Here is a 26,104-nt window from a genome sequence, read left to right on the forward strand (position 1 = left end):
AAGCTGCTGTGTCATAAGAGTTGGGAGTGAGAATGTGGAGGAGCAGATGGAAACACGTCTCAACCCACAGGCACCACCTTTTTCAATTAATCACACACGGTAATTACCACAGAACTTCAGCCACTTCCCTAAAACCTCAACAAACAACACATTTGACAAGTTACGGAGAAGTTATCACTTCGTCATTCATGTTTCACCCATATTCCCTGAAAGCACGCACATTTATTTCAGCATATGCAAGTTCAGGATGAGCCACACTGAGCCATCAATATATGTGCGTCATCACGGTGTGATCAAAACGTATAAGCTACTCCTTTAGTTTGTTCAAAGTAAAGTGTGTTTTGACTGTTTATGATTTGGGATTCTTTTACGTTACGTACTATATTTAAGCATGTACACAACTGTACACACAATGTGCACATATTGGAACATATTTTCTCCCAAATAAGTAGATAGAATTTTGTATAAAAACAGTACATACATCTATATTCTATTTCCTGCTGTACAGTGGCAGTACATTTAAGCCTGCCTTTGGTGTTTATTTATCTCCCAATGATTTATTGTTTCTGCGCTCTCAGCCCTTTTCTTGTGAACATATTGTCAAACCATTTTGCCTTCTTGTGAATGCAAGTGGACACTCTCACAATGTCTCTTAACTGTGGTCTGCTTTATGTCGTTGGTTTTGCTCTTCCAATAATTCCATGTATAGCCTATGTATACATGCACTCAACTCAGCTCAAATGTATATGAAGCCATTTATTCTCGGAAAAAGCAGGTTGAGTATATCCTTTAAGTTTTGAAGTTCAGGAGGCTCCTGCCTTGGTACTTTTCCTCTCATCAGTGAATGTGGGCACTTTCAATAAGAAAGAACTTGTCGTCTTTGCCAGCTCTACCCCTTAAAAGGACAAGAGAGGAGAAAGCCTTTATCCTTCCCCAGCTTGTCACAATGGGGGCTACAAGAGGTGGAGGGGGTCTATAATAAATACACATGCATGCATTCCTCACCCCCCACTCTCAAAGGCACACATAAACACACTGAAGTGACCCTATGTCCTGTTAGTTTCCACAAGAACACCTGCAAAGTATGCCGGAAGTTTAGGTTTTTAAAGAGGTAATCAAAAACAGGCCGCTACACCTACGGATTACACCAACACATACTGAAACAAGCACAAGCCTGCCTCCTGCTGCGACCCAGCTAATTAATATGCGGAGCAGCACACTGGCTCTGCACCCACATCCACTTTTCCGACACACATTCACACACAAATACAAAATAAAAAGAAAAGAGCAACAACGGCTGGTTGCAAGTTGAGAAAGAGGAGGGGGCAAGACATGGAAAAAAAAGGAGAGAGGAGAGCATGAAAGAATGAAATGGGAGGGAGAGGCACTAAGGGGAGAAAATGAGGGGGTGTCGAGGAGGAGGGGAGAGTCTGAGGGAGGGAACTGAAGACGGTGAGAACAGAGGACTGTCGCGAGTACACGGTGAGAGCAGACAGAGTGGGAACCAGAGAAAATAAGACTTGAAACGTCCACCACCATCAAACAGGTAAACCATTTTGAACACTTTTCTTTACTTTAAAGTCACATTTGTCACAATGCTGATTTGTGTGTTCACCAGATGCAAAACATTGGCATGGTTGGATGTTTATTCTTAGAGGTTTAGTCATCAGTTGCATTTACAGGCATGACAAAATGATCTTCTGAGTATTAGGGTTATTTAATAAATAACCAGAAAGTGTAAAGTAAAACTTCAGTCATGGGTTCAAACAGAACTCTTCTGTTTTGCTGCCAGCAGAACATGGAAGTGCTGATGGGGTCACACAAACAGTCGTATTTCTTTCATCCAGCACTCAGCATTTATTTATCTTAAGCTATTTACAGGATGGAAACTAGAACTACGCGATTGTTTGATTATCCACAGAGCTCTTTCCAAGGTAAAATAGCCTCTTAGTCAACAAGCCAAATATATGTGTTTAAAGTCTTACCACTCTCAACAAACCTTCCTTTAAAAATGTCATGTGTCCTATCTCTTATCCTTAGTACCGTGGATCCTTGTTGCCTTGCTTATTTTTGTCTGGTATTGTAACCAAGTTCTGTATTTTGGTTCCTGTGTTTTGATGCAGTGACCACTACATTTCAGTTTCTTGACTCCAACTTATTCACACTTTAAATTCCTTCTGATAACTGGCCTCTAGGAATACTCATTTTTTACAAGGTCGATAGAGAAACAATGAAACAATGGCCAATGAAGACGTATTTCGTCTCTTACACTGACTGGATGAACTGTTAACGGTGTTAGTGATCTGTTTAGATCTATTTTCTCTCTTGCTTTTGCAGTGACCAATATTTCTAGAATTCATTCTTATAATTTCTTATTCACTTCTGTCCATAGAGATGGCGTCACTGCGTAAGAACCTGGCTGTGCTAATCCTTTTTCTGAGTGCCTCGCCTCTCCTCCACTCCCACCTCTTCACCCATGCCGCCTCTACTTCAGCTCCTGCCACTCGTGCGCAGATCCTATTCGTGACTGGCTTAACCTCAGATGATAACTATGACGATGATTACTTTGACAATGATAACCACAGCACTCCTCCTAAAGTGGTGGAGTCCGTGCAGACTACCTTACTCCAACAGAAGCCGCAGCTCTGCCAGTACAACCCCTGCTTGGAGAATCAGGAGCCCTGCAACCAAATTTCAGAAAGGACTGGGTGCCTCTGTCCTGGGGTCAGCGGGGCAGATGAGCCTCCTCATGCTCCACGCATCCAAGTGCTGCAGCCAATCAGTGAAGGGGATGACAGAGGGAAGATAGAGGTCCAGTGGTGTGCTCCATCTTCTGTGGTTTCTGGGTACAGAGTGGTGATAGAGGGGAGGGAAACCCTGGAGTTTCAGAAAGTTTCGCGACGAGGTTTGGTCATATCTTTGGAAGTTGGCACTAAGGTGTGCGTGGAGGCAGTGAACAGTGCAGGACACAGCACCCCCTCAGATTTCTCCTGTAAGCGGTACGACCCTCCTGAATCTTCCGACCATAAACTGTTGGCTGCGGTTATAGGAGGAGGAGTTGCCCTCTTTCTACTTCTCATCATAGCAGCTGTGATCCTCTGGAAGCATCAAATGCGTAAAAAGGCAAAGAGGGACTCCGCTGATGGACTAGGGAACCCTTCTTACAGCACAGAGGGGACTCTGTGATCAAGACGAGTTCAGCACAGACAATCCATCCCAGTGACACTGAACAGGCCCCAGGAGACACGGGCACAGCAACGGTGTAATCATGAACAAAAGGCAAACATTTCTGGGGTGGTGTTATGATTGATTATAGAATTAAGAAGTTGTTTATACTCCTGTTTCAAGGAATATGTTCATGGAATAACACTAACAATTCTGTTACGTTGTGGTTATAACTACAGGTTTATTTGCTGGCAAATTAAGCTTTGTATGTTTATTGTCGTGTTTTTTTGTATTGTTATGGCTGAATTTAATTGTAGATATTTTTTTAGGATATAGGTACTGACTTTCATAAGAAACTAAAACTTATTTTAATAAAACAATGTGAAAAAGGTCTGAATAGTTGCCTTATTTGCGCAGGCTTACGTGTTGTAACATACAGAAGAGTGACAAATTTAATTAATAGCGAAAACAACAAAATGTGTCTTAGTAAGGTGTACAAGCTATAAAAACAGTTTCAATGTGCGTTAGCATATTGTACATCATTATTAATCATTATATATTACTTTTCACGCCACATTTATTTCAGAGCTTTAGTTACCTTTTTTCTTTGAAGAGATTTTATATATTTGCCTTTTTATAGAGGAAAATATTCAGCACGATATTAAGTTGTTAAAATTAGCTCCACCTCGACCAGCTTCACATTAACGTCACAAATTGATGCATCTTTAATAATAGTTCAATAACATGCTGTATATTAACCTACAATATAACACTCTGAAATAGGCCATTTTGCAGAGTGAGTATTTTTAGTTACTTTTAAGTACATTTTACTGATCATTTTAGTTGAATTTTGGGTGCAGGACTTTTACCGAACAGAATACTTTTACACTGTACTATCTTTTCTTTTTTACGGGGACTGAGTCTTTAAATAACTTGGCAACTTTTATTTTGAAAGTAATTTAAAAGCACTAGAAGGAAGTTGATTTTATTGGCTAACAACTTGAGAAAGTCCCGCCTTTCTTCGGTATTTAAGCCAATGACTGGTCACTAAACAATTTGAGGAAGAAGAGGTATCTCACGTTAACTAGTGTGTGAAATTACCTTTAAGAAGAATGGCGAGCTCAGGTGAGTCTCATTACACTTATCTCATTGAGAGAGACCGACATCATTTTACTGCCGTAAACAACTTGAAACATCCCTAATAGTGGTTGAGAAACGTTAGTTTAGTAGTTGACGTTAACTTGTTTAGCTAAAGAATAACGTTAACATGACGTTAGTAGTTAACGCTAATTGTTGTTGACTGATTGCGTTAACGGCGGGTCTCTTAACTTTAGTTGTTGCATGTTAACTATCTTGAGCACAGATTTCCCCAACTAATAAATAATAGATGAAGACGAAGGAATCCATTGTTATTAGAATATTAAGGTGTTCATTTCTTAATGATGCAATGACTCTGCAGACAAAGGATCGTCTTGTCGACGTCAACCCGGAAGCTTTCTGTCTTCAGGGAGCTAAATAAACCGGTTTCATATCTCACACTCAAATTAAGCTGAACACTATTGCATACCGTGACCTGTTACATCAAAGGCGACTCCGTGCATTGTACCTTTACTCCTAATGTTTCGCGCACACACACTCTGATAAGAGAACGTATGAGTGCCAACATGAGGGAGCAATCTTCTGGAGAGGAATGCAACCTGAAGGTAGAGTGGGCATCAGGAATTTAAAAAAATCATCATTCGCCTCTTTGTATCCTAATCTGGGTCCAGATCTTTTAAATAATTATCCCAAAGCAATTTAATGTGATTTGCTCTCATGAAATACCTCAACTCAACATATTATCCGCACCAGCACTCTTTTTTTTCCCCCAGATTCAAAATGTGTAAAGCTCACTGTATGGAACTTTTTTTGACTGTTTATTGCCGAGTACATTACACATACAAGGAATCTGGCTTGGTGAATGGTGCCTAACAATGACCACAGTGCAATAACAACATCTTGAAGCCTAACTTTGATTTAAAAATTTTATGGGAGGTCCTGACAAAGGCTCATCTGCTCTTCAATGCCTTTAATGTGTTTCCTCCCTCATTGCCAGACACCAAGGACATCTCCTATGAGGATCTGAAAGCACTCCTGGGAAAGAGTGAGAATCTCTTCCTGGTGGATGTTCGTAGTAAAGAGGAAGTGGATAAAGGACAAATTAAAGGATCCGTTCACATCCCAGGTGAACACATTGGGAATGTACCACTGTCACATAGTGAACACTGAGTTTTTTTTTTTTTGTTTTTTTTCCCCCTCAATATTATCACCCATCATAAACCTTCAGACCAAAGTTCTCCTGGGTGTCTGCCATCATCTATTTAATCTTGAAATATTTGTCTTTCTTCCTCTCTGGCTCCCTTTTTTATTCATTCAGTTGATACAGTAGAGGCTGCTTTTGCGATGGCGCCAGAACAATTCAAGGCCAAGTACGGCGTAACCAAGCCACTGCTGGAGGCGCCAGAGCTGGTGTTTCACTGCCAGATGGGCAAACGAGGGGCAGCTGCCACAACCAAGGCTTGCGAACTTGGATACGTGAAGTAAATAAGTTATTTGTTGCTATACATTACACACAAACCCTCACACAGCCCGTCTTGCTTTTACGACTCCTGTACAAATATTGTTTCCTCACGGTAACATTGCCTCTTGAGCTTTGCTGTCCATGTGTTTTGTATTTGTTACGTTTTCTTATTTTTTCCTCTGTCTTTCTGTTTCAGTGCACGTAATTATACCGGAGGATACAAGGAGTGGTCTGAGAAAGAGGGAAAGTGATTCGTGTTGAAGGAAAACTTCATATAGCGACTCTAAAATCCATCAAAATTGTTCTGTTTTGTTTTAATACTTTACGTCATTGTATTTCAGATATATGAATAGCTGCAAATAAAATAAATTATGTTATCTACTCAGATTTATGTGTATTTGTGGGGATCATTTCAGAGTGCTGAAATTCTAGATGTGCGAAAACTGTAGGGAAGAAAACACTGCATGCTAAAATAAGATTTACAAAGTGGTGGCATCAAATGTAGTACAAACAGACCTGATACAGAAGAAAGTCTGCTGAGGAAGACCGCTCAAGGAACACTTGAATAAAGGTCGTGTCCTCTAACTCCTGTTATGAAAATACATTGACTATGGAAATGCAAAACAAATGTACAGGATTTGTTTTATTCCTTTGCAGTCAATGATTAATTTTAATTTGATGGGCCTGTCTTGTGTTTTTTTTTTTTTTTTTACTTTTAAATTTTTTCTAATGAGTATAAACATTTACCATGTTTGGCTGGTGGAATCGCATGTTATGATCTCAGTATTTCTAAATTCCTTGCTACGTCATGCTTTAAGGTGCGTAATTACAATGAACAAGTCTCTGTATAATTTCCCCAAATGTATCATTGAGTCTATAGACTACATATCTGGTGTTAACAGTGATTTCACAGAGTTCACACACGTGCTAGCTGTGATATTGTGTGTAGAAAAGATGTAAGTTTGTTAAGAGAGGCATTCCCCCTGTGACTGGGGCACGTGCGCAATATAAAAGCCAATTCAGCACGCGCATGGTAGTTCAATTAGCTAAAGATGCTCAGAGAAATACAGCAGGTAAGGGTTTGAATAACAGAAACATAACGTCTGTAAGTGTTAAGTATTGTCGACTAATTCACAGTTAATCTCTGCTCGTAGTTATTTATAAAAATGGCCACTCAGCTAATGTTTGAAGCTAGCTAGCATATAGTTAGCTGTAGCTTTAGCTAAACCAGGCGTTTTTAATTACCTCTTCAGGTGCTGAGGTTGATCATGCTTTTGGAAAAACAGAGACGGCATCCTCGTTTAAAGAATGCACGAGGGCTTCTGGTACTTCTGTGGACGGAAACGGGAGCAAGTATGAACTGCACTGGTACGTTTTAAAAAAACAGTTCATCAGGAGGAACTAGCGGTGAATAAAAGGGCCTCAAAGTGTAACATTATCCAAGTCCAAATGTAATTAAACATAAACTCATGTTTATTCTGACAGCAAAAAAGCTACAACGCTCCATGTGAACAGTTCCAATAGCAGTGTGATACATTTTATATTGTTTCAGTCAAATATAGCAAAGCTAACGTTAGTTACCGTCCATATATAAGTATATTAACATTTCAGATAGATATGGTGAAAACACACTAATACATCACACACTGAATGTCAGAGAAATCTGAGAATAAATGTGCAATCCACCCAAAACAGAAACAGATCACCACAACACAAATATGTGATTAATTGGTTACACCAGGGATGCATTTAGACTCATTTCCACATTGTTCACATTTGCGGTGCAGTTGCAGCTGCTGGTCCCTGGTGCACAGGGATTGAAATGAAGGCACTCCAACCTGGTATGTACACACGTACACCTAACACGATCACATATCTTCAGCTGTTGAACATCACCTCCTTTTACCAACTTCAGCCCTCACAGATTTGAAGGAGAGCATGTTTGCCTGTACGTGGTCGTGTCCTCAGCCGGATCCCGAGGAACTGTGTGCCTTCACCGACACGTATGGTTCTCTCAGATTGCTCCTGTCTTTTCAGGTACAACCCACTGGGATCCTTTACTACAATCACTGACAGCCTCAGCATTGTTTTCATCTCACTAAGTAACTAAGTGAGTGAATATCATCTCCATCTATATCTCTGCACTGTACAGATGAAAGAGGCAAGACTTTTCATTCCAGAGTGGTGCGCTCGCATAGAGTCGTTCCTACACTCGTTCAGCTCGGCTAACGCAAGGGTAGGAGAGGTTTTCACAATATCTTTCCACCATATGTTTTGCATTTTTAAATTGGCAGCAATCATTTTACTGCCCTTCTTTTTCACAGATCAAAATCCACTTTAAATTAAAATTCAGTCAGCAGAGCGGCCAGCGAGACTTTAGGTATGAAAGCTTTCTTTTTTGTCGCTTTGGTAAATTCCCCTCTTGTTAGATGACAAAACTGCTCGATATATTCTGCAAGGATTCATTTAGTCACGCTGTATTACACAGCATTTATCTATTTAGTTTCATAAAGTATGCATTATATAAAGTAACTTATTTAAGTTGCTATGTTTTTGACTTTAGGATTTAGAGCATAACAAAAAACACGAAATCTGACTATTGTGTTAAAACCCCTCAGTCCCGTTTTTATGAAGTGCTAACATGTTCATATTCTTGCAGAGTGAATATTGTGAGAAAAGTTGCATGTGCGAACCGACCGTCACTGATCTTGGATGTCGCATGTAAAACACAGTCAGTTAAGCTCTTGTTCAGCATTATTTCATGTGTAGTTGATCAATTCTGTCTTAGTTTAAGGATGTGTAACCAAAATAACTTTATTTTCATCTATTAATGCAACGAAAACAAATACCGGTACACAGGTCTGTCCACTGTTGTTTATAGAGAGTGACTCGCTCTCTCTCTTTCGGGTTTAAAGGCCTCCAGAGTGCGTGAAGAAAGGATGCTGGTGTCATGGAGGACACCCGGTCCTTGGCGGCAGGTTGCCGCTCAGTATCCCACCTGAAGCCATGGACCACGGCCTGTTTGGGGAGCTCAGCATCCAGCTGGTCACTGTCCTGAGCCCTTGTGTGCTTCAGTACCCCAATCTGGCAACACAACTCACTGACATACAAATATCCTTTGCTGATTTCATCATAAGTCTGTTTGTGATTTTCACAGACACAGAAGAATCTACAGTATAAAGGGGGCCGAGCTATGGTGGCGGCGGCCTCATGATTGCGTTCCTGCTCGATGACGTAGTTCAGCTGTCTTCATCGGACCATGACTTCCAGTGCACAATGGGACAGTTTGTGGCGTGAAAGCAGGGAAATAAACGAAAGAGTATCTTGGGGTCTTATTCACGAGTCAGGGTAAGGGTCGAGTTAGTTTTGCGAGTTTATGCTCGAGATAAAAAAGCCTGCTTATTTTCTTACCTCAGCACAGCGGGCCAATTGCGGCATGAAGTCGGTGTGATTGTCGGTTTGGGAGAGTTACAAAAAGAATCAGACACAGTTCCCCTTCCGTTGGTCGAGCTACGTTCCAACCAAGTACTAAGCTTTAGGTAATGACCAGAACATTGAAATCTGACATCTGGGGGGAACTCAGACTTGAACCGCTGCTCATACGTGTCGACTCAGTCGAGGTGTTTTGGGCCTCTGATTTGGATTTGTTTTCCTTGACGTCACATGTGTCCAGGTGTTGGTATGCGGCCCCAGTAATGTTCCATTCACAGGCCCTTCCACCCTTCTCCAGAACCTCCCTGCTCATCTGGACTGTCAGGAACTGGGCCTGCATGGCCTTCACTGCTCCTTCTCCAAAGGTAGACAACACCCACTGATGGGAACAACACGTACCGATACTGATGACCAGTTTACATTTCATGTAATTTGCTAGAGGAACTGTAAACAGGGACAACATGTCCTGGACAGTTAATCCTGTCTTGTAAAGTGATCTGAAACACTTGATGAGGATTGAGTTGGAGACTAATTTCAACCACCTGCGTTTATTTGTTAGAGAATGAACACACAGCCCTGACCCAAAGCTGCATATAAAAACTTTATTGGATCACAAAAGGCCCATGAGTTGAATCATATGAAACCAGAAAGAACAATGGACGTAGAAAAAAGAACACACATACCACATAGTAACAAAACCCCTTAAAGTGACAGTACTAAGGCTCCAACACCGTCTGCTAATCTGGGCTCCAGAAGCGAAATGATTGTCACAGAATGTTATACAAACAAGTCTGCTGGGAATTATGTCCACATGCAACCAATCTGCTCTATCACGTTTATTGTGAACAGTTGGTTCTGATGCAAGAAGTAGTTCTGCATTCAAATCACAAAAGCATTCTCACAGCAGAGATTTAGTGTTGGGAAAGAGTTTACAACGTGTTTGAGTTGAAACTGAGGGCTCGGGTTTCTATCCTGTCTTAAACTAGACATCTGTATTTACATTTAACTTTGACCATGGTCCCTTACCGAAGCGGGTTTAGTGGCTAATGTCGATGTCTAATGTCTGAAACATTACATTTCCTCCCAAATACTTTTTATAAGTTCTGGCACATGAATATTCCTCAGAAAGGTTTTATTCTATGCCGTGTGTTAGAAATCTGAATGAAGCTGACTGGTTTGAGACACTTTCTGTAGAACTAAGCTTAATCATCACTAAATAGTCTTTGTGTCACTTGTAAAATTTGGGCGATTTCTCAGAAACTGCCCTTGCATAATAAGTGTTTTGTGTCCTTGTAGATTACACAATGACTCAGAAGCCAAAGCACAGGTCTACATTAATCACAAGTAGTTTAGTCATTCACAGGACATGATATAAACTAGAAAGGGCCCTATGATACAGTCTGGTCTGGTCTTTGGGGATACATTTTGAGGTCATAATTGTTGTTACTTTACACCCAAGAAAATATTTTGTAAACATCTGTTGACTCATTCAACGTTGGTGAACTCAAGTTTTAGAACGAAAGTTGTAAAGCTAAATGTTGTAGCAATTATTTGCCCAACCCAAAAGGTGCGTCTTCCATTGCCACAACGTTGCGTACATGTTGTGATTGTTAACCCTCTGTTGTACCAGCGGGCCTTCAACCAGTGTAGACTTGTCGTTTTATCTGTTTAAAGTGAATATCGTCACTAATAATCATGTGTTCCTTTAATTTCCTATTCATTTTTTACTTTCCAAAAATTGTTTTAACATTCTCCGCAGATCCAGTGCACAGGGGTGGCACTGTGTACACCGTAGAGCAAGAAAACTGTGAGGATCCAGAGCAAGAATCAGGTCTTCCCCCAATGCAGCAGAGTCTCCTGCTTTACCTCTTCCTGCAGCACAGTGACCCCTTCACCTACCAGCTCTCTGATATGATGGGTGAGAGACGGCTGCACGTATAATCCCAAAACGCTGCATTGAAGTTGGTCTTCCTTACTTCTTTGTCTGTGTCTGTGATCCTCCCGCAGCCACAGAGGTGCTGATAGAGCACCACCTGGAGGATATTCTGAACAACAACAGGCAGGCAGTCACAACAGCCCTGCAGACCGAGCTGAGGAACTCACTGAAACCCCAAAATCACAGGAAAAAGGCAAGCCTGACACACACTATAACTTCCAGAGAGGCAATCATTCCTTTAATAATGGATTTATTTATTGTTATTATTGAACAATTTTATATAATGGTGTGTATTACCTCAACAATTATCCATAAAAATGGGTCAAAAACATTTTAATGATCAGTTTATTGTTGAAAGATGTCAGACGTGTAGGTTTCAGCTTCTCAAATCTTAGAAGTTACTGCTTTCATCACTAAAAATGATAATATCTTTGGGTTTGTTGGTCAACATATTTAAATTCAAAGATGTCAGCTTTGGGACATTGTGATGGTTGTTTTTTTTATTATTTTCTGACATTTTAAAGATCAAATTAAATCAATCAATAAATGAATTAAAATGGGTTATTGATTTGGGCCGTAATATTATATGTTTGGGTTTTAAGGATCAAGAGAAGCTGCGTTCAGCTGCTGAGGTGATTCTCAGTTCAGCCGTCAGTATTGTGAGCTGCAGCAGTAACATGGACTTCAGAAACGCTTGTCTGAACAGCATGAAGGTTTGAAAACAATTATTTTGAATATGCATTTTGCATAAATTTATAGTCAATTCTAAAATATAAGTTATTCACTTCCACAACTCATATTTTAGAAAGAAGCCACTGGTATAGATGTAATTAGATGATGTGCTACACTGTTAATACCCTTGTTACATACAGGGATGTACATGTATGTGTGTTGATAGTGTGACAGAAGTCAGATGTGCATCCATAATGTTTGTGTTTGTCAGGTGCATGACACTCACGAATTGTCAGCCTCCCTCTGTGACTCACTGAGGAGGGTGACATCATGGAAATTCACTCCCAGGAGCGGCTGCTATTCAGCTCAGGTGAGTGGGATGTTTTTTGTTGACTGATACCAACCAATTACTACAGCAGCACTTCAGTGGTTTCAGACATGTGATTTTAAATCCACCATCTAACGCTACATGTTTACTTTCACAGATGGAAGAACATCCTGACAGTGATGAGCCCACCAGAACAGAAATCTGAGAAATCTATTGTTTGTTCTGGCTGAAGGCTGTGGAAGCAGCTTTCACTGAAATTAATATTTTTAGCAATTAAATGTGTGCTAGTAGTGAGTGTCGTAAATGTGGTGGTGATAAAAAAATAGCTATTTAACAACTAATTAGAAAACAAAATGCATTATTATAGTTTGTTTGTATCATCAGATGTTCTTTTTAAACACAGTTCCTAAAGAGATTTACATTGAACTGAATTTCTGATCTGAGATGCTTTTTTTTAAATATAATTTTGTACCCCGAATTAAACATATAGTACAATAACAAATTACATTTAATACAATGTAGTTCAGTGTATACATTATTGAGACTGTAAGGTTGCGTCATATAGTGCTGTAGTTCACGCTGTTGTTTGTGTCTGTAAAACAAGTTAAGCTTGGATAACCAGACTGGTTAAACAGTGAAATGTGTCGACAGGCCTGAGGGTTGAAACTAAAACAGACACTCTCGTGCTGACCACTAGACGGCGTTAGAGGCTTTTATTTTTGTGACGATGCTGACTTCCGCTTGTTATTGTTTTTGAAAGTGACGTATGTTCCGGCCGCCAACACCGGCAGCAGCTCTTTTTCGCGGCAAAATGAAATGAGCGTCTGCTGATTTATTCCGCCAACTAACGTGTAACGTTAGGTAGTTAAACAGTATTTATATATACAGACGTTGGAGCGTCTGACGTGTTATCCTCTCCACAGTTAACTTACACAATCTGGTAACGATACAGCACTAAACAATGGCGCTAGTAACCGGAGAAAGCCTCAAATCAGAGCTGGAAATGTTCGACATATGCTGCCAAGATGACTCCGTCCTCGATAAGAGTAAGTAGATAACAAATGCTGATTTTGTACATTTCGAGGAAACATTTGGGACAAAAGTAGCTTTAGCCATTAAGTGCAACGTACCCCAACAACCACTCAAGTAGTCACCAAGGTGTTACGTCACGCGACTGCACTGCTACCTTTTGTATTACGTCATATACTGTATGTCTCGTTACATTACGTCATGTTTGTTTTTAGTGTTTGAGGGTACTTAGTTGTGCTCATTATTACATGGGTGCTCATGCCTTGCTCATTGGTGTCTCTTAGAGCCTAACCTTGATTGGGATGGCAGGTGGACAAATCTGCCACCTTTACATCACACTGATGTTATGTAGTGTATAAACCTTCTGAATTTATTTAAGGTGCATCATCTCAGCGGTGTATAAAAGTAATTCATTCGTGTAATTTGAATGTGCTCAAGTCGGAGTGATAATGCTCACTTAGCTCTGCTGTAATAACCCTCCAAAGTTCACTTGACATGTTAGTTGTGTTGCCTCTGTGTACTGTATTTGCAGTCCTCTATGTCTTGTTACGTCTCCCTTTTGTTTACTTTCTCTCCTTCCCTTCGCTCATACGTCCTCAGTGGTGGAGCAGTGTATCTGTAACAGGATACAGGCCGATGAGATGGTGCTGGAGTGGGTGGCCTACAGCACCACAAAAAATGGACTAAAACTCACCGCGGACACTCTGGAGCTATTTGATCATGAGGTACCGGTGTGACTGATATCGTTGCTTTGAACTTCTATGTCGACACACCTGTCCTCACTGTCAGACATTTATTTTATTCACAATGAGTTTTTCTTTGAAGGTGTTAAACAAGAAGAGTAAATCCAAAAAAAGCTTCAGAAAAGAAGAAGCTCATAACAGAACCAGAGACATCCTCTTACTGCAGGACTTGTATCCTTCACAGTGAACTCTTCATGACCGTCCAGCAGCTTCTCTTTCTGTGTTTTATCTGTTGTCTATCATGGGTGTGTGGTATTGCGATTGTGTCGCAATCCTTGACATTGCTTGTTCAGACTCAAAGTTGAGGAAGAGGAGGAGAACCTCCTGGATGCGTACTCTACTCCTGCGAAGGTAAGCTGTCACCTTTGACTTCAGACAGTGATTGTGACAGTGATATACATTTTCTAAGCGAAGTCGTCGTGACTCACTTGCGTGCTCGACGCTGACTGTGTGTTCGTGTGTAGGGTTCTCAGAAACGAGCACTGACAACTCCTGAACACCCTCAGTCAAAAAGAAGTGCAGCTCTGCTGTCCAGCCCGAGCCTGCTGCTGTCTCCGGCTAGCTTCTCCCCCAGGTACTCAGCACCAACACAGACCGACAGTCAGATCTTTGCAAGTCTTTAGACCGTTCTGGAAATGCAGACAACAATAGGCTGAAGGAAACTTTTAGTTCTTTGGACAGTAGTCCCAGGCACTCAAATTACGAGGAACATGGTGGAAACACAGCTAACGTTGTGATCCGACTCTTCCCTTCTCTCTTTGGCAGTGCGACACCCTCGCAGAAGTACAGCCAGCGAGGAGCCAAAGGGGAGGTGGTGGTTTCTTTCGGGGTCGTGCAGGGCACCCGCTGGGCCGGCAGAAAGACTCAGGGCGACGGCGTCCAGCTGGAGCTCCTGGAAGGGCCCGAAGACTCGCTCCGCTGCAGCTACAAGTACATGTTCCAGAGGCTGCGCGATGTTCGAAATGGTGAGAGACCAAAAAAAAAAAACGGAAAGAGCCTGCAAATTCATGAAAGTACTTTGGACCAAGAGTCCTTTATTTTATGTCTTGAACAACACTGACCCTGTACACCCTGGTTCACATGAGTACACCTTGTTTGAAGTTAAAGATTTGTGCGTCTGTTTTCTCCACAGTGTTGACGGAGAAGATAGAGGAGCTTGGCGATGGCCTCCGGTCTCACTTCAACATCGAAGAGTTTGCCCCCGTCTCTCTGCCCGCTCAGGTACAACGGTGATACTGCTGTGAAAAACCTCTAAAATCATAGACGCCTTAAACCTGTGACTTTCACTAGTATTGGAAACATCATAGCTTATTGTAATAATTAGATATTTTACTCACAAAGTTGTATTGCTAGCTAGGTAACTGTTTTACTTGTTAAAAGACGTGAGAGCTTGTTCGTGCTAAACTTTGCACATTTGAATCCACTGTTAGTCACGATATGTTTATCCCTGCAGGCCTAACTTGCTCATTTTGTCTAGTTATTTCTGGGAAAGCGTCATCGTGTGCTCCACATTTGTTGTTTCAGCTCTCCTAAACTAGATACACTTTATTAAATGAATTCATATAATTAAGTATTTCCTGACCGCTCGGTTTGTCGTGTTTTCTGTCTCTAGGACAGCATCACCGTGTCGGGTCAGGTCTGCTGCGACAGTAACGGCAAACTGAACGCACACTCGGTTCTGTTGGAGGCGGGGCCGGAGCAAGGCGGTCAGCAAGTACCCGTTGACCTATCGGAGCTTAAAGAGTACTCGCTGTTTCCTGGTCAGGTGAGCAGAAGGACACTTCTCGTCTTGGCAGACCCACCTGATGGGTCTATATATTATACTATATGATATTATAAATCATACTTCAAATTAAAGACCACTGATTCACCAAACCTGCTTGCTTGCAGTCTGTGTTCCAACACAGTCCCCGACGCTTCTCTCATGATTCATTTTGTTTCTAAAGATAGATTTGATTTTGTAGCGAGTAACGAAGGTTTCAGGGGAAATGTATCGGAGTAAAAGTACCGGTTTTCTTTGCAAAATGTAGTGAAGTAAAAGTAAAAGTCAACAGAAATATAAGTAGTAAAGTAAAGTACAGATACCCAAAAAAAGTACTTAAGTACAGTAATGAAGTATTTCTACTTCGTTACTATACACCACTGCCTATAGTACAGTAAAACTTAACAATTTTAAGTGTTTCGTAACTGACTGTATAACGTCTGGCTACACAGTTAGCTCAGTTTTAACATCACAGATTTAAGATTTCACCAAATTGTTAGTTATGCCTTTCATAAACTAACGACAACTTCGTGTGCTAACAAGCTAACGCTAGCTAATCTATGGCCATGCTAACGTTAGCTTCCGGTCTAAAGCGAGAACGCTTAACGTTACTCTCCAAAAACACCGCTTAAGTACAATACATATCACTTGGCAAACAAATAGACTTACGTTTATATATTCCACTCCCCCATAGCGCCAACCAACACCATTCAGCACGTATGATACATGGCAGGTTTCCACTAGTTACATTTCATACCTGCTGGTTTGCTGGACGTGCCAGCAGCAGTATGAATGAAGCCTCATCTCCGTTTCTTATTGTCGCTTGGTGATGACGTCAAAGCACCGCGACGTTCCAAAAGTAGAAAATCTGTTATTTAAAATGTTTATGTTTTGTCGAGTTAATTAATACTGTTGTAAAGAAGACACTACACACCGAAAACACTTTTTGCGCTAGAATTGCACTACCAGTGTATAAAAAACACCTGCTATATTTAGGGTGAAAATACTGTTTTTGTACATAATATATGATACCCTTTTTTCAGAGAGTATGGGGTTGGATACCAAAAGGCCTCCGTATGCATCTTAATAGTAGGTATACTTGTCACATAACTAATTGCATTTAAAATATGCTTGAGGTCTGACAAGGCTTCTCATGTTGTGAGATTATTTCAAATACTTTCAAGATAGCAGCAATGACGATGAAATTGTAAAAGAAAAAAAAACTGAATCTTTAGCATAATCTAAATTCCAAATATCAAATACAAACTGCATGTTTGCATAAATTCAGTCACTTTACTGTGATAGCACACACCTAAATCATCACTGGTGCAGCTGATTAGAATTAGCAGTCACATAATTAGTTAAACTGAGATCACCTGTGTGTAGTCAAGGGGTCTCAATTGGTTGTAGAGTAAATACACCTCTATCTGGAAGCTTCAGTGTTTGGTGACTCAGTGGCAAAATCTACACAGTTAAAGACACAATCACAATATATAGCACAGCTGTAAATCCACCTCAAGCTGCACGTCCTAAAAAACGGAGCGGGCATGCAAGAAGAAGACCAGTGAAGGAGGCCATGCACCAAGAGATATGTCACGACTCTGAGGGAGACCAATGAAATGTATTACACTCAGACTGGGTTATTTTAAAATGCTGTTCAATTATGTATTAAATCTTCTTCCAGCAGAAATATAACTCAGTTATTACAATATTAGCTCCTCCTGTCTTCTGCTCAGCTGCTCTCAAAGCTGTTGCTGATCGTGCCTGAGGTTTTACAGAAGACGGATGAAATGTCAGAAAAGTGCAATGATGGTACACACACACACACACACACACACAGTATGTAGTACATAGCTCGACTGTGTTGACATACTTCTCTTGTTGCCATGAAAATGCCATTAACAGACATTGTCACCAACTCACCAAGTACTCTGTTGAAAATGGAGCTAAGAGTCACTTCTTAATACGAGAAGATTTCCTAAAGGTGAATAACCTCCTCTGTTTCCTCATCTTTTCTATGTAGCATTCAAACATCGAGGTTTGGCTGTAAAATGGTGAAAAGAGGAATTCAATCTTCGATTGTCTACCTGAGCTTGTCATTCTCTTTTTCCTGCACAAAACAAAGATGCTGTCAGGATCCAGGATCCCTGTCTGACCCGGTGTGTGTTTCCCCTGATCTCCTCTCCTCATGTGTCCTGTCATTCCCCTGTTTGTTGTGGTGTGCCATGTCCTCTGTCCTCTGCCTCCAGACACCTCCCATGGCCGCACCCTTGATTGTGCACAGCTGAGGACACTCCAGCCGATCACCTCCTGCAGCCTGACACACCAGACTCAGGGCCCACTAATGAGTCTCCTGTCACTACATAAGCTCTGGTCCTGCAGTCTGGTGTTGTCAGGTCGTACCGTCTTTCACCCGCTGAAACCCCGTGGCATCCTCTGCCCTCCTTGTGTTTGTGGATTACACTCCGCCGCTCTGCCCTCCTTGTGGTCCACGGATTACACTCCGCCGATCTACCCGCCTGGTGTTAAACGGACTACACTCGCCGTCAAGCTGCCAGCCTCCGGTGTCGAGCCACGGGACTCACACCGTCGATCTGTCTACTCTCTGGTATCGAGCCACGGGACTTCACGCCGTCAACCCACCAGCCCTCCGGTGTCAAGCCACGGGCCTCACACCGTCGATCTGCCACTCGGGTGTCGGACCACGGGCTCCACACCTGCACGCACAGTCTAAATAAAGCCTGTTAACATTCACTTCTGTCTCCTGTGGTCTTGCGTTTGGGTCCTACCTGTGAACTCCCGTGACAGATGCGCAATGAAACCAGGCCAATATATGGACCCTAGTTTAGGTGGAAGCTACTGGCATACTGTCACCTATGATTTTAAAGTCCTGTTTGCATCCAAACTTGAGATGTGTGGTCAAAGAAATCTGATATTAAATTGTATGCTGTTTAATATGTATTGATATGAAGCCACGCCCCTAATGAGTGTATTGGTCCATATCTTGTAAACGCTAAGAGCTATCAAAAAGCTTTTGATACCGTGTGATGATCTAGAATCTAGATCCAATAATGAGTCAACAGAGATTTGGTAGCAATCGGAACCAGCATGTCGGAGGAGCTTGCAGAAATGTGTTTTTCACTAAATTCAATGTGGCGGAAAATCTAAGTAGGCGGAGCTTAGGGGTCTGAGAGGCTTCTTTTTTTTTTTTTTAGATCTAGCGGATATGGACATGTGTGTTGAATGCAACAGAAAGAGTGAGTGTACGAATGAAGCTGTGCAGGCGCAGCAACAATTCGCCTCCTTGTCGTCCTTCTCCCTCCAATATATGGACCAAACTGTCTTGAAACCTCGGCTAGAATCAAGTGAAGAGGGATGCCATCCACAGGGATGATTTGCTAGGAATCGGTTGCTTCAGTCTGGCTCCCCGACTCGACCAATCGTGCTTAAGAATGCGGTTCGGATCGCCTACCTCACTAACATACGTTCATCATGCTTTTATTCTTTTCTGTATTTATACATTGGAAGGAGTCTTCTAAATGGGACCGCTTCGTCGCAGCCGCGGTGACGCATTCGGTCTCCAAACGGCCACAGCTGGCGCATAGTATGACGTCACACATGATTCGTCAAGATCGAACGCAAATGACGTCAGTTCAGAAACAGACTCTAGAACGCTATGACGTGGAAAAGAGATGAAAGGCAAAGAAACTATATAACCCACCTACCTCAGATGTTTTTTGTCCAATTGTTTGTCATTGAGAAGTTTCAAGACACCAGCAGCCTACAGTGGAAGCAACTTTCAAGAGACACCAGTACAGGCAATTATAACTTCTTTATTTGAATAAATAAATATGAATCCAGCTAAAATGAATCCACTTATGGATTTCAAATCGGCCGTACTGAATGAATGTCGGCAGCTTCAAAAGGAGCATGACCATGAAATTGATGGCATGTCGGCCAAAATTAAAGACCTTGAGCAGCAGCTAAAGGGAGCAGAGCAGAGAGCTAAGGATGACACATCGGCCGTACTGAATGAATGTCGGCAGCTTCAAAAGGAGCATGACCATGACAAATATGTCATGTCGGACAAAATCAACTACCTTGAGGACCAGCTGCAGGTAGCTAAGCATGGCAATGATGTCAAGTCAGCCAAAATCAAAGGCCTTGAGCAGGAGCTAAAGGGAGCTAAGCATGACATTGATGTCAAGTCGGCCAAAATCAATGACCTTGAGCAGGAGCTAAAGGGAGCTAAGGATGACAATGATGTCAAGTCGGCTAAAATCAATGACCTTGAGCAGGAGCTAAAGGGAGCTAAGCAGAGAGCTAAGCATGACAAATATGTCATGTCGGACAAAATCAACTACCTTGAGTACCAGCTGCAGGTAGCTAAGCATGGCAATGATGTCAAGTCAGCCAAAATCAAAGGCCTTGAGCAGGAGCTAAAGGGAGCTAAGGATGACAATGATGTCAAATCGGCCAAAATCAACTACCTTGAGGACCAGCTGCAGGTAGCTAAGCATGGCAATGATGTCAAGTCAGCCAAAATCAAAGGCCTTGAGCAGGAGCTAAAGGGAGCTAAACATGACAATGATGTCAAATCGGCCAAAATCAATGACCTTGAGCAGGAGCTAAATGGAGCTAAGCAGGAGCTAAATGGAGCTAAGCGTGACATTGATGTCAAGTCGGCCAAAATCAATGACCTTGAGCAGGAGCTAAAGGGAGCTAAGCAGGAGCTAAATGGAGCTAAGCGTGACAATTATGTCATGTCGTACAAAATCAATGACCTTGAGCAGGAGCTAAAGGGAGCTAATGATGACAATGATGTCAAGTCGGCCAAAATCAATGACCGCAAGCAGCAGCTAAAGGGAGCTAAACATGACATTGATGTCAAGTCGGCCAAAATCAATGACCTTGAGCAGGAGCTAAAGGGAGCTAAGGATGACAATGATGTCAAGTCGGCCAAAATCAATGACCTTGAGCAGGAGCTAAAGGGAGCTAAACGTGACAATGATGTCAAGTCGGCCAAAATCAATGACCTTGAGCAGGAGCTAAAGGGAGCTAAGCAGAGAGCTAACCATGACAATTATGTCATGTCGTACAAAATCAATGACCTTGAGCAGGATCTAAAGGAAGCTAATCAGAGAACTAAGCAGATAGCTAAGCAGAGCGCTCAGCATATCAATTATCTCAAGGCTGAAATAAGCGTCTTGCCACCTCCAATGTTAAAGAGACTACTGAACGCAGTAGTGTCTGCTTGCTTCGTTATCGCTGGAATGGAACTAGTGAGCACTTTAATGTCAGATTGGAGCGTGCCCAGATAGTGATTCGCACAAAGAGAACATGTTGTGAGTGTGATGCCCACCAATGTGTTGTCACATGTGTGTTATGTCTTTTGTTTTTATGCACAGCCAATATGTTTTAAAGTGAGCACACTTGTTTATTCCAGCAATAGTTTTCTAAGTAACAGACCTAGTGGGAACAATGATGTTGCCACTAAAGCCACTAGAAGGCACTGTACTCCAGAGAATGCTAGCAGGACGTGAAGAGCGAAGCAGGATGTGAAATCCTTCTTTTCAAGACGAAGCGTTCAGGAGAGAACTGCAAGGCTAATAATGTTCTAAGGATGACAATGAAGTCAAGTCGGTCAAAATCAATGACCTTGAGCAGGATCTAAAGGGGGCTCAGCATGACAATGATGTCAAGTCTGAAGGAAGCGTCTTGCCAGCTCCAGCTGCTGAGACTCAGACCAGTCGGTGGTTTCGCTGTGCCAAAGGTCTACTGAACGCAGTAGTGTCTGCTGGCGTCGCTGTCGCTGGAGTGGGAATAGTGAGCACTTTAATGTCTCAGACTGGAGCGTGCAACCTGTCAAGGCCCATATAGTGATTAGCACAAAGAGAACATGTTGTGAGTGTGATGCCCACCAATGTGTTGTCACATGTGTGTTATGTATTTTGTTTTTATGCACAGCCAATATGTTTTAAAGTGACATAATCATAATGTCTGACACACATAAACAGAGGTTATTAGAGAGAGAGAGAGAGAGAGAGAGAGAGAGAGAGGTTATCTTTTGGGCTGCTTGTTAATTTCACCAAGTAATCAATAAAGTGTTATCTTCTTTACAACATTACATCAAAACAGTCTTGTTGATTATAATTAGTACTAGAAAAAGCATTTCCTGCTGAAAATGCGTTGGAATGCTGAAAACTGAAATTGATGGCAAAAACATTGCTGAAAATAGATATCCAATTCAAAAACAAATTGCAAAAAGCTTAATAATTCAAAGAGTTTAAAGATTACAAATATGAAGTCATATCACACCTCTCCTGAAAGAGCTGAACATTTTGATATTTGAACAGTTTCTGTGGCTTAAAAAAATTCATCAGTGGTGATATTTGTAGTAGTATAAGTTGTAGTATAAGTATTATTAGTAGAAGTATTAGTAGCATTAGAATAAGTACTAGTAGTAGTGATATTTGTAGTAGAAGTTGTAGTTGTAGTAGAAGTATTATTAGTAGTTGAAGTATTAGAAATTAGAAGAAGTAGTAGAAGACGTAGTATCAGTAGTCATAGTAATAGCTGTAGTATTGGTCGTAGTATTTAACATCACAGTAGTAGTAGTAGTAGTAATAGTAGTAGTAGTGTGTGTGGGTGGGGGGGTGGATCCCTAAGACCTGAAAGACTGTATGAGAGAGAGAGACACAGAGAGATAGAGGGAGAAGAAAGAATGAGTGAGAGAGAGCGAGAAGAAAGAAAGAGAGAGTAATAGCATTATAGACTTTCACTAAGATCTTCACTCTTCATGCATAATTTCTGGATGTAGAAGTAGCTAATCTTGTCCTTTCGTAGAAAAATGACTGAGGAATCCCACAGATTTCCACATTTGACACAGAAGCCGTTAATTGAGAATAAAACCAACTTTCTGCTCCATAGAGACCAATGTTAAATTTTGCTTCAAAAACATCTTCCACTGGCTCTGGTTAGAATAAAACAGACCAGTTACATGTTGGAAACGTACCTGTGTGTGTTTCTTGCAGGCACGCCCCAGTTGATGCTGACAGCGGGCCCCAGCGTACCGGTGGTCCCTCAGCAACCTTACGGCTACCAGGCGCCTGCAGGATACAGTCAGCCAGCAGCTCAGCCAGGCTTTGGCTACGGCATGTAAAGACCCCGCCCCCTTCTCTCCACATGCAGTCTGGAGCAACCAGCCATCCCTCAGTCCTTCACCAGACCATTAGTGTCTCTCTCTGCCCCCCCCCCCCCCCCCCACCGGGAATAACACAGACAACCCCCTTTTTTTTCTCACCCCTTTTTAAACTGTCATGAAGAACTCATTTTTATTTCTGTTGTCAAAGAAAAAGATTGAATCACAAAGATTAATTTTCTTACATTCCGTATTGACTTGATACATTTTTCTTTTGTCTTATTTTATTTGAATGGGAAAGGGTTTATGTACAATGGGGGGCTTGTGAGCAGTCTTCTCAGTTAAAAAAAAAGAAGAAAAAAAAGGTCTGTTGTGAAGCATCTGATTTGCACTCTGTAGTGAAAAGAAAATGAATGTTGAACCTCTTCCTCTTGATGCGTGTGTGTGAGCAGCTTCTTCTGTCCGACTGTAAAATGCATTTAATTATTGTATATTCAGACACACAAAAAACGCTATTGTGTTCTTCTATATTTGAACATGAGACCGCCGCTTCCGTCACCACAATCCTGAAACACTGCGTTGTACCAGTCATGTCCCCACACTGAAAACACAAGAGTATTTTACATACGATTTACAGGAAAGTTAGATTCTTCCAGAACTGGATCCCGATTTAAAGTAATAGGATTTTTCAGCCAAACAAAAGCCACCGAAGCAATAAAACGACTGACCTCCGAGTGTGCCACCATTATACGGTCAAAACAAAGCAGAGAGGAAATCCCCCAGGCTTCCACCTCTCATGATGTCACAGGAGGTAATCTATTATTTTACATTTTGAGATCAATTATTCCGATGAGAACACTTAGTAACGTGATCTGTAGTTTCCTCTTAGGTAGCAAACTGTGGCTTCGTTTAGACACCAGCGTCATGGAGGCACGGAAGACTCAAAATGTAACAGCAGATGCCACTGTGGAGGTCCAGCGCTACCTTTCCGAGCCAAATATAAGCAGGCTGGAAAAGCCTCTGGAGTACTGGGAGAGGCAAAAATTCCTGTATGCAAATTTATATAGACTTGCTCTTGCGTTTTTGTGCACGCCAGCATCTTCTGTACCCTGTGAAAGGGTGTTTTCAAAGGCCGGAGAGGTTGTGTCAAAAAAAAGGAATCGTTTAAAACCAAACACTGTTGAGAAACTGTTATTTCTGAATAAAAATGAATAAAATGTCCCCTGTCCTGTACATCACTGTCCAAGTTACACAAGCATATTCAGTCCCCTCTTCCTAGTTCCACAAGCACTTTCACTGTCCTCTGCCTGCTTAAGCCCATGCCATTTTCCTAAAGTGACATAATAACATTATTACACAACCTGCCATATCATATGATACTACCATTTTGGGAAAATTTACACACAGAATACATTCAAAAATTATTTTATTATGCACATATGTGATCATTTATGTACAGAAATTATTTGGTCATACATTTTTGTAATTCATAGTCATTCCCAACAGCCATAACAGACACAAAAATTCAATGCATCACATTATGTGGTTCAGATACAGCTGCCTGTGATTATACACTTGGCCAGTAGGTGGTATCGTGTGCACATGAAGCTTCGAGTAATGAACCCTTTCTCGAACCAATTGGCTGAAGTGTTGCGATGCCTCATGAGGCTTCATCTCGCCATCACTACTTTCAAGATAGCAGCAATGACGATGAAATTGTAAAAGAAGAAAAAAATGAACCTTTAGCATAATCTAAATTCCAAATATCAAATACAAACTGCATGTTTGCATAAATTCAGCCACTTTACTGTGATAGCACACACCTAAATCATCACTGGTGCAGCTGATTAGAATTAGCAGTCACATAATTAGTTAAACTGAGATCACCTGTGTGTAGTCAAGGGGTCTCAATTGGTTGTGGAGTAAATACACCTCTATCTGGAAGCTTCAGTGTTTGGTGACTCAGTGGCAAAATCTACACAGTTAAAGACACAATCACAATATATAGCACAGCTGTAAATCCGCCTCAAGCTGCACGTCCTGAAAAACGGAGCGGGCGTGCAAGAAGAAGACCAGTGAAGGAGGCCATGCACCAAGAGATATGTCACGACTCTGAGGGAGACCAATGAAATGTATTACACTCAGACTGGGTTATTTTAAAATGCTGTTCAATTATGTATTAAATCTTCTTCCAGCAGAAATATAACTCAGTTATTACAATATTAGCTCCTCCTGTCTTCTGCTCAGCTGCTCTCAAAGCTGTTGCTGATCGTGCCTGAGGTTTTACAGAAGACGGATGAAATGTCAGAAAAGTGCAATGATGGTACACACACACACACACACACACACAGTATGTAGTACATAGCTCGACTGTGTTGACATACTTCTCTTGTTGCCATGAAAAAGCCATTAACAGACATTGTCACCAACTCACCAAGTACTCTGTTGAAAATGGAGCTAAGAGTCACTTCTTAATATGATATCTTGAAGATTTCCTAAAGGTGAATAACCTCCTCTGTTTCCTCATCTTTTCTATGTAGCATTCAAACATCGAGGTTTGGCTGTAAAATGGTGAAAAGAGGAATTCAATCTTCGATTGTCTACCTCAGCTTGTCATTCTCTTTTTCCTGCACAAAACAAAGATGCTGTCAGGATCCAGGATCCCTGTCTGACCCGGTGTGTGTTTGTTGTGGTGTGCCATGTGCTCTGTTTGTCCTCTGCCTCCAGACACCTCCCATGGCCGCACCCTTGATTGTGCACAGCTGAGGACACTCCAGCCGATCACCTCCTGCAGCCTGACACACCAGACTCAGGGCCCACTAATGAGTCTCCTGTCACTACATAAGCTCTGGTCCTGCAGTCTGGTGTTGTCAGGTCGTACCGTCTTTCACCCGCTGAAACCCCGTGGCATCCTCTGCCCTCCTTGTGTTTGTGGATTACACTCCGCCGCTCTGCCCTCCTTGTGGTCCACGGATTACACTCCGCCGATCTACCCGCCTGGTGTTAAACGGACTACACTCGCCGTCAAGCTGCCAGCCTCCGGTGTCGAGCCACGGGACTCACACCGTCGATCTGTCTACTCTCTGGTATCGAGCCACGGGACTTCACGCCGTCAACCCACCAGCCCTCCGGTGTCGAGCCACGGGCCTCACACCGTCGATCTGCCACTCGGGTGTCGGACCACGGGCTCCACACCTGCACGCACAGTCTAAATAAAGCCTGTTAACATTCACTTCTGTCTCCTGTGGTCTTGCGTTTGGGTCCTACCTGTGAACTCCCGTGACAGATGCGCAATGAAACCAGGCCAATATATGGACCCTAGTTTAGGTGGAAGCT

At 41.9% G+C, this 26,104-nt stretch overlaps 4 protein-coding genes across 4 annotated transcripts in view; all 4 read left to right on the top strand.

Annotated features, from left to right (window-relative positions):
- The first annotated feature begins 1,442 nt into the window (after positions 1-1,442).
- Positions 1,443-3,537, top strand: LOC306777418 (uncharacterized protein). Its single transcript, XM_079268508.1, has 2 exons — positions 1,443-1,546; positions 2,393-3,537. The coding sequence occupies exon 2, from the start codon at positions 2,395-2,397 to the stop codon at positions 3,184-3,186; it is 792 nt and encodes a 263-aa protein (XP_079124634.1). The 5' UTR covers positions 1,443-1,546; positions 2,393-2,394; the 3' UTR covers positions 3,187-3,537.
- A 677-nt stretch (positions 3,538-4,214) lies between these two features.
- tstd1 (thiosulfate sulfurtransferase like domain containing 1) lies at positions 4,215-6,112 on the top strand. The gene is made up of 4 exons (XM_079269082.1): positions 4,215-4,290; positions 5,261-5,389; positions 5,582-5,744; positions 5,922-6,112. The coding sequence occupies exons 1-4, from the start codon at positions 4,278-4,280 to the stop codon at positions 5,974-5,976; spliced, it is 360 nt and encodes a 119-aa protein (XP_079125208.1). The 5' UTR covers positions 4,215-4,277; the 3' UTR covers positions 5,977-6,112.
- Positions 6,113-7,663: 1,551 nt separating this feature from the next.
- top6bl (TOP6B like initiator of meiotic double strand breaks) lies at positions 7,664-12,585 on the top strand (the record flags this gene model as incomplete). The annotated part of the gene is made up of 10 exons (XM_079269199.1): positions 7,664-7,762; positions 7,878-7,961; positions 8,050-8,105; positions 8,641-8,869; positions 9,399-9,522; positions 10,917-11,075; positions 11,165-11,286; positions 11,696-11,806; positions 12,037-12,135; positions 12,251-12,585. The coding sequence occupies 10 exons, from the start codon at positions 7,664-7,666 to the stop codon at positions 12,296-12,298; spliced, it is 1,131 nt and encodes a 376-aa protein (XP_079125325.1). The 3' UTR covers positions 12,299-12,585.
- A 288-nt stretch (positions 12,586-12,873) lies between these two features.
- LOC306777620 (DNA polymerase alpha subunit B-like) overlaps positions 12,874-26,104 on the top strand; it is a gene marked incomplete at its 3' end in the record, with an annotated part of 32,880 nt that continues 19,649 nt past the window's right edge. Inside the window, exons 1-8 of the mRNA XM_079268786.1 lie at positions 12,874-13,139; positions 13,723-13,847; positions 13,948-14,036; positions 14,159-14,216; positions 14,330-14,439; positions 14,631-14,830; positions 14,998-15,086; positions 15,478-15,630. Of these exons, the coding sequence (XP_079124912.1) occupies positions 13,055-13,139; positions 13,723-13,847; positions 13,948-14,036; positions 14,159-14,216; positions 14,330-14,439; positions 14,631-14,830; positions 14,998-15,086; positions 15,478-15,630 (909 nt within the window). The 5' untranslated portion in view covers positions 12,874-13,054. The remainder of the gene's footprint in view (positions 13,140-13,722; positions 13,848-13,947; positions 14,037-14,158; positions 14,217-14,329; positions 14,440-14,630; positions 14,831-14,997; positions 15,087-15,477; positions 15,631-26,104) is intronic.

Source organism: Melanostigma gelatinosum (genome assembly GCF_949748355.1).
Source record: "Melanostigma gelatinosum genome assembly, chromosome: 5".
Taxonomy (NCBI): Eukaryota; Metazoa; Chordata; class Actinopteri; order Perciformes; family Zoarcidae; genus Melanostigma; species Melanostigma gelatinosum.

Bases quoted from the DNA above. Each gene is read 5' to 3' on its own strand.
- LOC306777418 (XM_079268508.1), top strand. From the start codon at position 2,395: ATGGCGTCACTGCGTAAGAACCTGGCTGTGCTAATCCTTTTTCTGAGT.
- tstd1 (XM_079269082.1), top strand. The intron at 5,390-5,581 runs GTGAACACATTG...TTATTCATTCAG, and splicing joins AGGATCCGTTCACATCCCAG to TTGATACAGTAGAGGCTGCT. The intron at 5,745-5,921 runs GTAAATAAGTTA...TTTCTGTTTCAG, and splicing joins TGCGAACTTGGATACGTGAA to TGCACGTAATTATACCGGAG.